At 53.7% G+C, this 13,683-nt stretch overlaps 5 protein-coding genes across 5 annotated transcripts; 3 read left to right on the top strand and 2 right to left on the bottom strand.

Moving 5' to 3' along the window:
• The first annotated feature begins 4,132 nt into the window (after positions 1–4,132).
• Positions 4,133–4,953, top strand: BDP81DRAFT_415226 (uncharacterized protein). The gene has a single exon (XM_060589438.1). The coding sequence runs from the start codon at positions 4,226–4,228 to the stop codon at positions 4,739–4,741; it is 516 nt and encodes a 171-aa protein (XP_060450262.1). The 5' UTR covers positions 4,133–4,225; the 3' UTR covers positions 4,742–4,953.
• Positions 4,954–5,613: 660 nt separating this feature from the next.
• BDP81DRAFT_79620 (uncharacterized protein) lies at positions 5,614–6,482 on the bottom strand. Its single transcript, XM_060596290.1, has one exon. It carries the CDS (start codon positions 6,106–6,108, stop codon positions 5,659–5,661), a length of 450 nt encoding a protein of 149 aa, XP_060450261.1. The 5' UTR covers positions 6,109–6,482; the 3' UTR covers positions 5,614–5,658.
• A 58-nt stretch (positions 6,483–6,540) lies between these two features.
• On the top strand, positions 6,541–9,360 carry BDP81DRAFT_415225 (spermidine synthase). Its single transcript, XM_060589437.1, has 5 exons — positions 6,541–6,557; positions 6,722–7,018; positions 7,890–7,925; positions 7,992–8,522; positions 8,965–9,360. The coding sequence occupies exons 2-5, from the start codon at positions 6,988–6,990 to the stop codon at positions 9,240–9,242; spliced, it is 876 nt and encodes a 291-aa protein (XP_060450260.1). The 5' UTR covers positions 6,541–6,557; positions 6,722–6,987; the 3' UTR covers positions 9,243–9,360.
• A 376-nt stretch (positions 9,361–9,736) lies between these two features.
• BDP81DRAFT_79596 (GAF domain-like protein) lies at positions 9,737–11,107 on the bottom strand. Its single transcript, XM_060596289.1, has 4 exons — positions 10,801–11,107; positions 10,580–10,684; positions 10,466–10,470; positions 9,737–10,319 (listed from the first exon to the last, which is right to left on the bottom strand). The coding sequence occupies exons 1-4, from the start codon at positions 10,801–10,803 to the stop codon at positions 9,866–9,868; spliced, it is 567 nt and encodes a 188-aa protein (XP_060450259.1). The 5' UTR covers positions 10,804–11,107; the 3' UTR covers positions 9,737–9,865.
• Positions 11,108–11,815: 708 nt separating this feature from the next.
• BDP81DRAFT_79585 (uncharacterized protein) lies at positions 11,816–13,359 on the top strand. Its single transcript, XM_060596288.1, has 2 exons — positions 11,816–12,323; positions 12,592–13,359. Exons 1-2 carry the CDS (start codon positions 12,044–12,046, stop codon positions 13,257–13,259), a joined length of 948 nt encoding a protein of 315 aa, XP_060450258.1. The 5' UTR covers positions 11,816–12,043; the 3' UTR covers positions 13,260–13,359.
• Positions 13,360–13,683: the final 324 nt, after the last annotated feature.

The following is a 13,683-nucleotide window of genomic DNA, read 5'->3' as shown; positions in this document are numbered from 1 at the left end:
GTTTGAGGAATGGGACGGGCGGGAGTGGGCCGGAGGAAGCTTTTGTCGGTTTTAGAAGTCCCACTGGCAGGTAAGAGAGAAAAACAAAAACCGCTAAAACTCTTGGGGGCGTTCGTAGCGGACGCCCGGTGGGCTGCGGGTTGCTAATGTTAATCCTCCTGTTCAGTGTGTTGTGCCCAGGTGGTGTTTTTGCTGCCCAGCGAGGCCAATGGCGGGTCAGGGGAGAGAACTAACCGGCTAGCGCAGGAATTGGAGAAAGGAATAGAGAGCTTCGATGATGTGAGGAACAAGCTTGAAGCTGAGGCCAGACGATACGTGACACACAGAGGCTGTTATGTTGGTGATGACCAAGCAGGAATGATATGATGGGAGCAGCGAAGTGCTGGGTGGAGGATCGGGGAGGATGGCGATACAGGTACACACACACAAGGACGATTGGAAGGAAAAGAGAAGAAGTAGAGGAGAGGAGAGAAGCAAGTCGAAATAGGCAGAGGAAGCAGACGGGATGTTCTGCAGAAGAAGAAGAAGAAGAAGAAGAGCAAGTCAAGCAAGCTGCAGTATCCGTACCTACCTTACAGGCTACTTGGTACCAAAAAACGCACGCACAAAGAGTAAACTATGAAGCACCTCCCTCTTCATTACTGCTCCTGCCTCCATCCTCACCTCATCTGGGGCTCCGTATCCGTAAGTTACCTCACCTTATTACCTGATTCAATTTCATTACCTGCCTGTCAACACTTCGTACCCTACCTCCCTAGTCCTTGCCTCCTTGGTCTCCGTTGACAAGGTACCATCGTGCCCCGTCCCATCACTTGCCGGTAGCCAAGGGGTACGGATACCTATGTACGGATACAGCAGGTATGGGCCGAGGACGGCTAGATACGCAAGGTAAGGTGGTAAAGGTAAGTAAGGTAAAGGTACCTCGCTTCGTACCTTACGAATACATTTGTTAGACGGGGAGGAGAGTCACGCAAGTGCTGGCCCCAGGTATGGGCAGGTATGCCTTGTCCTTGGGCTTCCACTTGACTCCTGGCAATGGCATGGGCAAGCAAACAAAACAGGGTTGATGTGACTTTGCTGTGTTTTTGGAAGCATGGATTATCGAGATAGAATGATTACTCTCTGTGTCCGTACGGATAGGCTCTGGACTGCTCACATCGAGGGCGAGCGACAAGTACTCCGTAGCCGCACAACAAACGTCCACCACCACAATGTCGATCACGACCCTGACTCTATGAACTGCCAGTCCAATCACCTTGGATGCTACCTCAATGTGTATCTGTATCCATTCTAACCAACAGACACCGCTGCAGCTGCAGCCGCAATTGCACCACCAGAAACCAGGAGCATAAATAGGAGCTGTTGCCGAAGTATAGCTTATCCGTTGGAAAAGAAAAAAGAAATGCGACATGAACAGGAGAGCGGGAACAGGAGAGCGGGAACAGGAACATGCGGAACTTTTGGACCGGGGTGGTAGCAGTACCTGCCTCAACTCGCATGTCCCGAGTACGTACCTGACTTAGACTCCCACCTAAGGCAAGAGCAGGACGGGACACAGGTGGGGCCATACCCTGACGTACCTGGCTGGTATCGTCGGTTTGATTCGTCCTGTCATCCCGGCCCGCTCTTGCCGCAGAATTGCATCTCGCGAGACTTGGCAGCTACTTGTGCCGGGGTACTCTCAAGTCTGTCCACGGCTTCCTTGCACTTGCATTAGAAAGCAAGCCACCTCCAGTTCCCCGTCGTTCTTGTGCAGCACCTTCGCCTTTTAGCACGCAGGCACAGGCAAGGCAGGTACCTACGCCAATCCTCGTCTCCTCTGTGGAAAGGTACCTACCACCTTTACCAACTCTTTCTGTTGGTCAGTCTTGAGATTTTCGTTCCGCCATCATCACAGACATTTCATCCGTCGCTCAACCAATCCACTAGTTCGTTGCAACCACTTCTGCTTTTCGGGGCCGGCCAGTTCCTCGGGGTTCTGGGAGAGACCCTATCGAGACTCGAACCATCTTACGAATGCCCTCTCTTTGACCCTCATCGAGGATCGACTTCGGCGCATATCCCAGCTGTTCGCACGCGACCCTCACGACCCTCACGACACCCATGTCGTGCTCGCCGAGGCCCAAGGCACTACGAATGCATCTACGAATACATATCGAGTACCTCTCAGCGACCACAACCTAAGCTTTCTAGCAGTGCTCCCTACACCATACACCGTAGGTGCTAGCAGCCATTTGAATAATATCCAGCTGCCGGTCTGGACGTGCTTTCGAAGAAAACCTCTGTCATGGTTCGACGCACACCCTTTCCCATGCACAATGCTGGGCTCGAGTGTCCCAGAAATGCAGGTTGCGAGCTGCAAACTGCCACGCCTCATGACTTCATGCATAAGGAGAGAAGCCAACGGTCCAGCAAACAAGCTGAAAGCCAATGAGCTCTTGAAGATTCAAAGTACAATGGCACATGGCTGCGTTGATTCAAACTACTTCCAACCTCCAACCATCTGGTCCACCGCCTGTCTCATCCTGCCCTCGCCTACTACGTATACCACCTTCAAAGACTTGTTCGATATGCTTCAAACTCAGAAGATTAACGGGCTCCGCCCTCAATCAATATAGGACTGCGACAAACCCGCGGCCGTCCCGTTCGCGCCATGAACCAATCATTGGCTCGGATGCTGTTGGCTGTCTTGTCAAATAACACCTGGGCAGCGCATCAATCAAAGGCTCCAGTCGAGCCTTCAATTTGTCTGAGTCTCCGTTCTCAGTATGGAGCGTCATCGTGGCATTCCACACAACAGACGGAAAGACAGAGCCACTTCGATCCTTCAGGCCCCTGCGTGACACCAGATCGCTGCCACAGAACCCCAATCGGGCCCCTACTCCGGAACCGCCTCGTGCACCGAGCTTTTCTTCTGCCTCCTTCTCGTGCGCGAACCCGCCGTCGCACCCGCAGCCGTGGCCAGCTCGCGCCTCGCCCTTCAGCAGGTCATCGCTATGAAGTTCACGTTGCTTGCGGAAACGCGTCCCACCCGACGACGCCTCTTTTGTCGCTTCCAGATGTGGTGGCTCGCCACGCAGCCACCAAGCATCGGACGAAGAGCTTGGGCCAGTGCTTCCGCTTTCGATATCAGTGTTTTTCTCTGCAGTCAAGTCTTCTCACAATGCACGGCACAACCATGATGCCAGCCCTTTGTTTCGAGTAGCGGAGGTCCTGGCCGAACACGTCCGCTCTCGAGGGAAAGCATGTCACCCCCTGATTCATGCAATTGCAACGCTGCCAGTAGAACACGACTCTGGCAGTCTGTCGTCTTCCCTCAGAGTCGCATTCTGCTAGACTTTTCCCCAACAATAATTCAGATCAGCATTGCAGGCTCCAGTGGGAAAATGAGCGCTGATTTTGCGGGCCGCTAAAAGGGGACCTGCAGCATCGACGGAAGAGTCTCGCAGAAACGAATACTCCAGTGAGCAGGGATTCTTCTTCATCATCCCGGGCCTCCTGGCGTGGCGGTTGCAAGGATAAGAGCACCAGCTCGTTTCGTTCGACAGGGGGGCCGTTTGTGGATGGATTGCACAACTCGTGGCTTTTCTGGCGGGGATCCTTGAACATCGATGAGCCAGATCAACGCACGTTTCCAGGACCGCACCTGCTTTGCCCAACACGCTCAAGATATGGCTGGCATGGCGCGGGCATCGACCTCACAGAGATCTTGGCCCAACTGGGCGGGACGTCTTGGATTCTGCCTGTCGGAGACTTGACAGGAACAAGAACGGACTCGTAATTACTGCAGGAAGACTAGGCATTGCGCGCTCCAGAGCCGCAGTCCAACGGGAGCCGCATCACGATCGAGTACTTCGCCGCCGGAAATATTGTTGCAGCCTTCAAGGGTTGCTTGGGCCCTATGGCTAGGCTCTCTGCCTTGAGGAAGAAACGGCCAAGGACTTTCCAGAGCCAGCATAACTGGTCAAGTTTTCCAACAAAGATTTCAGCCCGTATTACTCTTGACATCGCCCGAGGTGGTACGGTCTCGACGTCCCGAGCAGCCCTGTTGACTACAGAGCATTTCACCACGTGGTGACGAAGTCCCTGCCGGATGCGGGCGTCCATAACGAATATTGTTAAACAGCCCAGTCCCCGCCAGGGGACCCCTAAGACGTCTACTATATCACGGTGTAAAGGGTAACAAAGACGATGGCGAGGCAAAGCAGTCGAGTGAGCAGATGACATGTGGGATTGTGGAACTGATTTTCAGATCCGTATAATGGCAAGCCGCGATCCGAAAGTGTGGTATGATGGACGACAGAAAACCGCCAGATGGGTTAGTCGCGCAGGACCAGGGCCCCGGATGGAAGCAACAGGTACGACAAGACTCCAAGGGAGGCAAAAGTGCCCGCAGATTGACTTCAAACACTTTGAGGTAAACTTTGGAATAGGAAGCTCCGTCACGCGATGTACCGCATGGACTAGTATCCTGCGCCAGGCGTTTTGTTTCTCCCAATTGGGCTCAAAGTTTCTGCACCGACGTCTAGCATGGCATCGCATCAGCCATAATGGGACTCGATTGGATATTGCAGACACCACTCTTGGTAGAGACGTTGCATGTTATGAAAGAGTTTTCTCCCTCATATCTGGTCTCGGGGCTGGCCCTGCCAAAAGGCCATCACGGTTCATGCGGAATCAAAGCAACATCGATGAGTCCAGGACTGACACAATCGACGATGCTTTGGGTTGCAGATGCTGATCATCTCGTCAACAGTGGCTATCGCCATCGCCCTCATTCCTGGTCGGTAGTGGGGAGCTGAGGCAGCTGAGGCGATGAAGGCTGAAAAATGTGTTACACTTGAGATGTCAGGCCTCCAAGCTGGTTTTTATTTTCCGATACGAAACAACACATTCACCACCGAGATAAAAAGAGGCAGAGTCGCGATGCAGCTGGAGACGGTGGGCAGTGGGTTTGTATGTCTTGCATACCCGAAGGCCACTAATTTTCGACCTCGGCACGTAGTGCGAAGCTGTCGCTCGGTCGCGGCAGCTGGTGCAAACCACGGCGGCTGGCAGCATGAAAACAACCATGGCCTTGGTAGAAAATGGGGAAAGCGTATGGACTTAGGTAAGGATGGGCCCATGTCGGGTCTCAATCTTCACATCGGCGGACGGACCGTGGCCGGGCTCGACCGGCTCTCGTCCGGCACACGCAAGTTTTGTCTCAGGCGGCTCCCAGTAGGTTCTTTGGGTTGTGTCTTGCTCCCGCTGAAGAATCGAGCCCGGCTTAGTGAGCGTGTTTGGGTATTGGCTTGTCATGCTGATTGTCTACCCCAGCTACCGAAGCACCTAAGGTACCTCCGTAGGTAGCGGTGGATAACGTCTGTGGGCGAGTTCATCGGCCTCGACTACGAATACCAAAGTCCGAACTTCCGAGGGCTTCCAATCTGACTTGTTCTGGGTAAGGTCCATTGCGATCTATGCACGGCCCGTGGGGCAGGCTGCTGTCTCGACTTCAAAAAAGTAGGCTAGATGGCTACGGAAAGGTTCGGATACTTAACTAGGGATACCCAGTTGCGAAAGGATAGTTTCGTTTCATCTCGTCTCGTCTATCCGTACGCGGGCTGTCAAAACCAAATAAGCTGTCACATCTGACGGGTGGTGGAGAGATGATCTTTACTGTCTTGATCCGGCGACAACCGGGCGAGACATGGACGCCGTTGATTGCCGGCAAGCAAGTGGGGCAGGGAGGCGAGCTCTGTGGGGGACTGTCGGGTTTGACATCCCGTTCAGTATCGAGAAAGCAGCAAGCAGCAAGCGAGAGACGCGGAGGAAGGGAGAAGAAGCCCAAAGGAAAGGAAGACCAAACCAAAGAGGTTTGGGTTGTTGATCCCGGCTCGCCACGTTTTCTGCAAAGGCACGTCGCACGTCGCACGCTGCACATTCCTTCTCCTTGCCTGCAGTACAACAGCGGATAATTCCCTCAGAGCTCGTTTGCTCTGGGCAGTGGCCCGCAAAGCCGATGACGTGAAGTTCTGAACAAGTCCCAGAGCTCCTCCCCTCGCGATAAGCGTCGTTACTGGTGTGCAACGGACCGACTGGGCAGTATAAGTTGGGCCGGCACATGGGGGTTGACAGCTTGCGTTCGTGAGAGACAGGCAAAGGAAGGAAGGGTTACGCCGTTTGGAGTCTCTGGATAGTGGTCAATCGTCCACGTCGGATTGCTAATCGTTCAATCCAGAGCCATGGGAACATGCATCTGTGTGTGTGCCCGGATGATGGATCGATCCATGACTCTGATTGACATTAGCAACGTCGAATACGGACGTGCTCGGCCTGGCAGGGCAATTAAAGGCAAGGTCACGAATGTATTGGGTTGGTATTAAGACACTGATGGGCAGAGGAGTCAGGAACCTGACCAGCGCACTGACTTGAACCGTATCGAAGTGTGTCTGGTGATGACGAGAGAAATTGAGGGGGAGTCCGAGAGAGAGCGTGCGGTATTGAGGAAATCTCGATGCTCCATTCAAAGTGCCATCTGGTGGGCTTGAAGCAATGAGCCAATAGGCCTCACCGTGAGTCCGTGAATGGCACACTGAAAATTGGGCCCTGAATTTTCAAAACGAGGCCACCCCCGGAGCCACAAAAATTTTCTTGCTGGTTTTTTTTTTTTTTTTTTTTTTTTTTTTTTTTTCGCTCGCCTTGCCCGCACCGGCGCTTGTTGACGCCGCCTTAACAGAAGATTCTCTGCAAGCCCAGCACACCGCACATCGGCAGGCCAACCACACAACACCTCTCTCTCCCACCCACGACGTCAACGCACATTTTGATATCAGACAATCTCACTTTTCCATCCTGGCTTTCTTCCGTCATATAACACCCCTCCCTTCTCAACTACTGCGTTTGCACCAGCACCGTCTGTCTCGATTGCTTGCGCCTCTGCCGACCTGTCGATATCTACACAATCTACACAGTAGCCCTGCCAAACCCCCGTCTACCGTCAAAATGAGCGAAATTGCCCATCCTACCATCCAAGGTTCGTGCGGTCCACCCCCGTCTTTCCATCCATCCATCCATCCCTCCTTCCCTTCCTCAAACAGATCTGTCTGTTGTTTGTTTGTTTGTTTGTTTGTCTGTCTGTCTGTCTACTCTCCTCTCTGCGGCTGGCCCTGCCCGCAGTCCGTCTGCTATTGTTGGCGTTGGGCATATACTGTTCACGGTTTGCTGGTGGATGCTCGCTGCTCGCTCTCCCGGCTTCTGCACGCACCCGTCTCAGATACCCCGCCATACAAAAATGTCTTGAACACCCCGCCCATCGTCACCTTGAGACCTTGGAACCTTGGGGGGGGGGGGGTTCGCTAAAGAGCCCACGCAACGGAAGACGGAGAATATCGCAACCGGGTGCGGGTCCCCATGAGCCTTGTCTCTCGTCCGTACCGCCACTCATTGGCAGACGGACTTTGTGCCGTGCGGACTGCCTGCACCTGGTCAATCGCCAACGAAACCTCCCGCAACTATTGACGGGTGGCTTTTCCGCCCTCTTCCGGGTCCTCTAACGACCTTCAGCCCTGGCTTCCTCCACCGTCTGAGCGCGCATGCACTATCCTTCATGGCCACTTTCGATTAAGCAATTCGTCAGGAGAAATCGAGAAACCTCGTCTCTTGCTTTGCAGATCGTCCGTCGAATACGGCATACCTCTTGCTGAGGTGACATTTGGAACATTGCAAATATGCCGGCTTATGGCTGCTCCGGGCACGGCACTTTTCGGGATCGGCAATGACACTCACCCAGGACACACAGGACACACAGACTGACTGACAGAGTGGATGCGACAAGATGCCCTTTTTGGAAACAAATTAGATCAACGAGTCGAGACCGCGCGCTAACCTGATGGAATGATGAACAGATGGCTGGTTCCGTGAGATCTCCAACATGTGGCCCGGTAAGTCACCCCCCTACCAAAGCATCGTGAGAATGAGGACACCGGCATGCTGACGACCTGCAACAGGCCAGGCCATGACCCTCAAGGTCAAGAAGGTCATTCACCACGAGAAGTCCCAGTACCAGGATGTTCTCATCTTCGAGTCCACCGACTACGGCATGGTCTTGGTCCTGGACAACGTCATCCAGGCTACCGAGCGTGATGAGTTCTCCTACCAGGAGATGATTACTCACCTGGCCATGAACTCCCACCCCAACCCCAAGAAGGTCCTCGTCATCGGCGGTGGCGACGGCGGTGTCCTCCGCGAGGTCGTCAAGCACGAGTGCGTCGAGGAGGCCATCCTCTGCGACATTGACGAGGCCGTCATCCGCCTCTCCAAGCAGTACCTCCCCAACATGGCCGTCGGCTTCTACCACCCCAAGTCCAAGACCCACGTCGGCGACGGCTTCAAGTTCCTCGAGGAGTACAAGAACACCTTTGACGTCATCATCACCGACTCCTCCGACCCCGAGGGCCCCGCCGAGTCCCTCTTCCAGAAGCCCTACTTTCAGCTCCTCCACGATGCCCTGAGGGAGGGCGGTGTCATCACTACCCAAGGTTGTACGTTCCCATTTGTTCAGGAATATCGAGGGGAATCATGGAAGTCTCGGGTCTCTAAAGTGAAGGAGAAGACAACGCTGCAGGCCCACCCACCCGCTCACTCGCAAAACGCGGTTGCGGGGTGCCTTGCTTCTTTTTCTTTCTTTGGGCCTGTCCTCGATTCTCCCCACGAGATACCGGTGCATTAGCCCAGTGGCTTGCCGGTGAGACTGGGTTGTGTGAACCTGGATACGCTTTGAACTCTCCTTTGTCTACTATTCTAAAGCGTTGCGCGTACTTGAGACTGTTACTCTTCTTCTTCTTCTTCTCTCTCTCCCCCCCCCCTATGCCGTCTACCGGCGCTTATTCATCCTGACTCTCCGTCAGAAGGCTTCGTTCTTTGAACTTGACGACTGTTGAAACTCTACAGACCAGGACTAGCTAACAGTATGCCCTACAGCCGAGAACCAGTGGCTCCACATGCCCCTCATCTCCAAGCTCAAGAAGGACTGCAAGGAGATCTTCCCCGTCGCCGAGTACGCCTACACCACCATCCCCACCTACCCCAGTGGCCAGATCGGCTTCATGGTCTGCACCAAGGACGCCGGCCGCAACGTCAAGGAGCCCCTCCGCAAGTGGTCCGCCGAGGAGGAGGACAAGCTGTGCAAGTACTACAACGCCGACATCCACAAGGCTGCCTTTGTCCTGCCCAACTTTGCCAAGAAGGCTCTCGAGTAAATTTGTGTCTGTGTGTGTGCGCCGTTGTAGCTACGATGCAAGGAGACGATGTTGTCAAGAATGACATGGGATTCATGAACTCATTTTGGGGAGGCTTGTGAGGACGGGAAGGATGGGGGGGGGGGGGGGGGGGGTTGGACTTTGGCAGGATTGTCAATAGATGGAAACCAAAAGGGGGGGACCAAGAGGGAAAAAAGTTTTAGTCGTAAAACGCAGAGGTTGACTCTAGCGTTGCTCAATATATTTTGTTTTGAGTCAAAGTATGTTGTTTCCCTGTGATTTGCATCACAAGTTGATTCAATGTTGAGATTTGCTCCGTGTCCCTCCGTCGGGTTACCCCCCCCCCCCGTTGTCGCCAACTCCATGTATATCCTTTACTCGTCTTCCCATTCAATGCCCCATTGAGTTCCATAACGTCTACTCCGTATCATAGTCCGAATTTCTCCGTAGCTTTTCTTCCTCAATCGTCCTCAAAACGTTCCCACCACTCTCCTTTGATACCACTGAAACCCCCCTACCTACTCGTCCTCTCGTCACCTCTTCTGACCCCGGGTCTCTCTCCCCCTCCATCCCTCCAATACCATCCCTTCATCGAAACCCTCCATCACATCCCTCTCACTATCTCACCAATCGCACCCCTTAGCAAGCAACAGCGCAAGCCTCTCCAACCAAACCCGATCAACCTCATTAAACCCATCCCTCTCCGCACAATCCACATCAATAATCGCCACCAACTTCCCGTCAACAACAACCGGCACCACAACCTCGCTCTTACTATCCCCGTCGCAGGCAATGTGGCCGGGGAAGGCATCGACGTCGGCCACGAGCTGCGTCTGCTGCGTGGCGGCGGCGGCGCCGCAGACGCCGCGGCCAAAGGGGATTTGTTGGCAGGCGACTTTGCCCATGAAGGGGCCTAGGATGAGGGATTGTTTGGGGGGCGTGGTGGAGGAGGTGGAGGAGGTGGAGGAGGTGGAGGAGGGGTCGAGGACGTAGAAACCTGCCCAGTTTACTGCGTTGGAGGGGGCTGTGAGGGAGTGGTAGGCGTGCCAGAGGAGGGAGGCTGTGTTTGCGAGGTTGCTGTCCACATGGGAAAATGGAGGAGTTAGTTTTTCATATTCATCTTTCTTTTGTCTCTCAAGGTTTTTTCTCGTCATGTTCATTGTTTCTCCAAGAGTGAAAAACGACTATAACAAAGATTTACGTGGGGGAGGATTGCGACTTACGCGACCTATTAGAAGTGTTAGTCTGAGAAGGGTTGAGGAGAGAAAGAGAGAGAGAGAAAGTCCAGGATATGAACTTCTTCAGCATCTAGGAATACAAGAACGGAAGCAACGTACCCAGTTCCTTTGGCCGTCGAGAAGACCTTCGGCTTGCATGAGAACCTGCTCATAGGCCTCCTCCTTTGTCACGCCATTGGCGAAGTTTGAGGCGTCGGCGTGGACCTGGGTGTTCGACACAACACTCATTAGTACACCGACAAAAGTAAGGTGGAGGAGGGCTGAAGCAGATTTTGGTAGAGGGCGGCGGTTGGGGGTCTGTGGTTATGAGATGTGCTCACCATTGTACTAGAACTTTTTATAATCTTGATTCTAAATGAGAGAGGAATGTGAGGAATAAGCCAAGCCTAGGTGAGGTAGTCGAGACTAGGGTGAGTCAAAAGGATGAGGAGCTTGCAATATGACCAAGCATAGATGGTTGTTGAGTTGAGACGGGTCGGAAATTGTGTGTTGAAATCCTGGTCCAATCACGTCATTTCTTTCTCGGTGAGATACACCTCCACACCTCGGTGAGGCCCGTTTCCTTCTCCCTTCAGACCCGAAGTTTTGTCAGCAACCCAAGAAAAAGAAAAGAAAAAAAAGAAAAAGGAAAAAAACGTGTTGCATTCCACATTTCCCGCCCCGGGCCCTAACTTCTGGGACGGGAGAATCGGGGGGGGGGGGGGGGGGGGGGGGGAGATTGGCCGGCTCTGAGTGGAGAAAGTCTGCCTCTTTCGCACTTGGCGGGTTCCGAGATGTCTTCTCAGCTCCGATCCCCGTCTTTTTGTTTCTCCAATTGCTATACGGATACTATCCCACTCACAAACCGAGAGTGCCGAGCTGCTCTCTGCTCCTCTGATAGCAAAGGGAGCATGAGAGGGTAGCACAGCAACACGCTAAGATACCATGGTAGGGCGTGGAAGCTATCTGGTTGGCGCAGGTCGCTTCGCGTGGCGTGGCGGGATATCTAAGGTACAGATCGATCAACGTTGCATGCGAGTGAGGAAAAACGTGACCCGCTGCTGAAGCAAGCCGAGGAACACCACCTCATCCAATTGACAATTGTGATTTGTTCTCAGAGTTACGAACGTTCCCCTACCTAAGCACCCAAGGTATGGTAAGCTTGCTGAGGTAGGAATCTAGGCCGGAGGTCGGATTCGGATGAAACTCCGTCCATGACTTCATTCTCCGCTAACCCCGCGTGTGCCCCCCGTTGGTGTGACGGCTCCTTCACCTTGTCTTAGCTGAGGCTAGCTCTGCATGAGCTTGAGGTGGTTTAGTACCTGAGGTAGCTTAAGAGTGTCTGTATAGAGATAACGTCTTTCCCGCCTTAGTCTCGTCTCTTCGTTCCGTGTCAACCATTCCAGAGTCTCTTTTCTTATTTGACTGCAATTGGCATCGTCATTCAGTCTCTCTACAACACCAAAGAGTCGTTGCATTCACAGCTTCACTACACCTTCCACCCATCTAGCTGGCGGCATAGTTCATTGACTACTTACCATCTCATCCTCGACCAAGTGAGCACTCATCCTACCAGACACAACAATGTCGGAACAACAGCAACAACAACACCAGGCACCCCGCTTCTGCGCCGACTGCTTCAAGGGCACGCTCCGCGGCGACGTCGAGCCAAAGGGCACCGTCGAGACCGTCTACGGCCTGCCGACATACGTCGCGCGCCCGGAGCCCGGCCGCGGCGAGCCCGCAGGTGTCGTCGTGATCCTGCCCGACGCGATGGGTTGGGAGCTGCGTAATACGCGCGCGCTGGCGGACGCGTATGCGAACAGGATTCCGGCTGTTGTGCTGCTTCCTGAGTTGATGAATGGTATGTTTTGGAAATCAGCATTTTCTTTAGACTTTCACGAGTGTTGTTTTGCGGGGTTGCCTTCCGATTCTACGCTTTAAAAGGAGGGGCGTTTATACATCTCTGGTTTGAGTGGTTTTTTTTTATTTTTTATAGATCAATGTGATGTCCCGAAAGTGGGATGAGGGAGATGGTGGATATCAAGGAATGGCTGCATACCGCGCGACATCGAGAACTCTCGTGAGACTCCCCAACCTTACGAACCTACTGACGCCGTGTGTACCCAAAGGCTACGCCATCCCAGCGACCGCACTCGCCATGGGCGACAAAATGCAGGCCGAAAAGTCGTGGTGGAGAAAATACCTCGTCATCGCGCCCGTCATGTTCGCGACGATGCTGCGGTACTTTATCCCCCTCGTCATCGCCACCCGCGCCGGCGTCATCGTCCCGCGCATAAAGAACTATCTCAGCGCCGTCCGCCTCTCGCCACCGTCTCCGCTGCCCCGTCCATCGACGTCAACATCCTCCTCCTCCGTTGAGGCAACCTCTCAGAAAGAAACCAAGATTGGCGTCGCGGGCTTCTGCTGGGGCGGGAAATTCACCGTTCAACTCACCCAGCTCGCCGCGGGACCGTTTGGCGGCAAGAGGCTGATCGACTGCGGCTTCACGGCGCATCCGAGCTTCCTTACGTTGCCGGGGGACCTGGAGAAGGCGGTGTTGCCGCTGAGCGTGGCGAACGGGGACGATGATATGATGATGCCGCGGGCGCGGATGGTGGAGGCCAAGAGCGTGCTGGGGAAGAAGGGGGAGGGGTTTGAGATTGTGGAGTATCCTGGTGCCAAGCACGGATTTGCTGTGAGAGGGGACCCGAATGATCAGCGGCAGGCGGATTTCGGGATGAGGGCGGAGGATCAGGCTGTTGGGTGGTTTCGGCGGTGGTTTGGGCTTGGTGCTTGAGGGAGGGTGTGAAGGATTGGGTGGGATGGTATGGTATGGTTGATGGAGGTCAGTTTTGGCGTGAGTTACTTTGCCATCACGATAGGAATTGTGAGGGTTGTGAGAGAAAAAGTCTTTAGTCTTGGTCTTTAAGGTATGTGTGGCTTCAAGTAAGTAGGCTCTTGTAAACACAGGACTGAAACTGAAATCGGGCTTGCTAATGTTACGAGGTTCCAATCTCCCCTTGATGCCAGTTTCATGTACGTTGGCAGGCACGAGAAACTCGCGTGACTTCCAGTTGGTTGAAAAGCCAACAAGAGACAAGTGGACAAAACCAACCCGAATGGCCACCAATTCCACAATACTCAAAAGTCTTAAAACACAACTCACCATCACCTGAAGCACAACTACGATTTGGTCAACAGTCAAAAAGACAAAAGATGGA

Source organism: Colletotrichum phormii (assembly GCF_030913505.1).
Source record: "Colletotrichum phormii strain CBS 102054 chromosome Unknown BDP81scaffold_2, whole genome shotgun sequence".
In the NCBI taxonomy this organism is placed as follows: Eukaryota; Fungi; Ascomycota; class Sordariomycetes; order Glomerellales; family Glomerellaceae; genus Colletotrichum; species Colletotrichum phormii.
The sequence above is the reverse complement of the archived record's forward strand: the minus strand, read 5'-3'. Positions and strand labels throughout refer to the sequence as shown.

Excerpts from the sequence above, each read along its gene's own strand:
- BDP81DRAFT_415226 (XM_060589438.1), top strand. The coding sequence starts at position 4,226 with ATGTGGGATTGTGGAACTGATTTTCAGATCCGTATAATGGCAAGCCGC.
- BDP81DRAFT_79620 (XM_060596290.1), bottom strand. The coding sequence starts at position 6,108 with ATGTGCCGGCCCAACTTATACTGCCCAGTCGGTCCGTTGCACACCAGT.
- BDP81DRAFT_415225 (XM_060589437.1), top strand. The coding sequence starts at position 6,988 with ATGAGCGAAATTGCCCATCCTACCATCCAAG. Across the intron at positions 7,926-7,991 it reads GATCTCCAACATGTGGCCCG|GCCAGGCCATGACCCTCAAG; the intron begins GTAAGTCACCCC and ends GACCTGCAACAG. Across the intron at positions 8,523-8,964 it reads CGGTGTCATCACTACCCAAG|CCGAGAACCAGTGGCTCCAC; the intron begins GTTGTACGTTCC and ends TATGCCCTACAG.
- BDP81DRAFT_79585 (XM_060596288.1), top strand. The coding sequence starts at position 12,044 with ATGTCGGAACAACAGCAACAACAACACCAGGCACCCCGCTTCTGCGCC. Across the intron at positions 12,324-12,591 it reads GCTTCCTGAGTTGATGAATG|GCTACGCCATCCCAGCGACC; the intron begins GTATGTTTTGGA and ends GTGTACCCAAAG.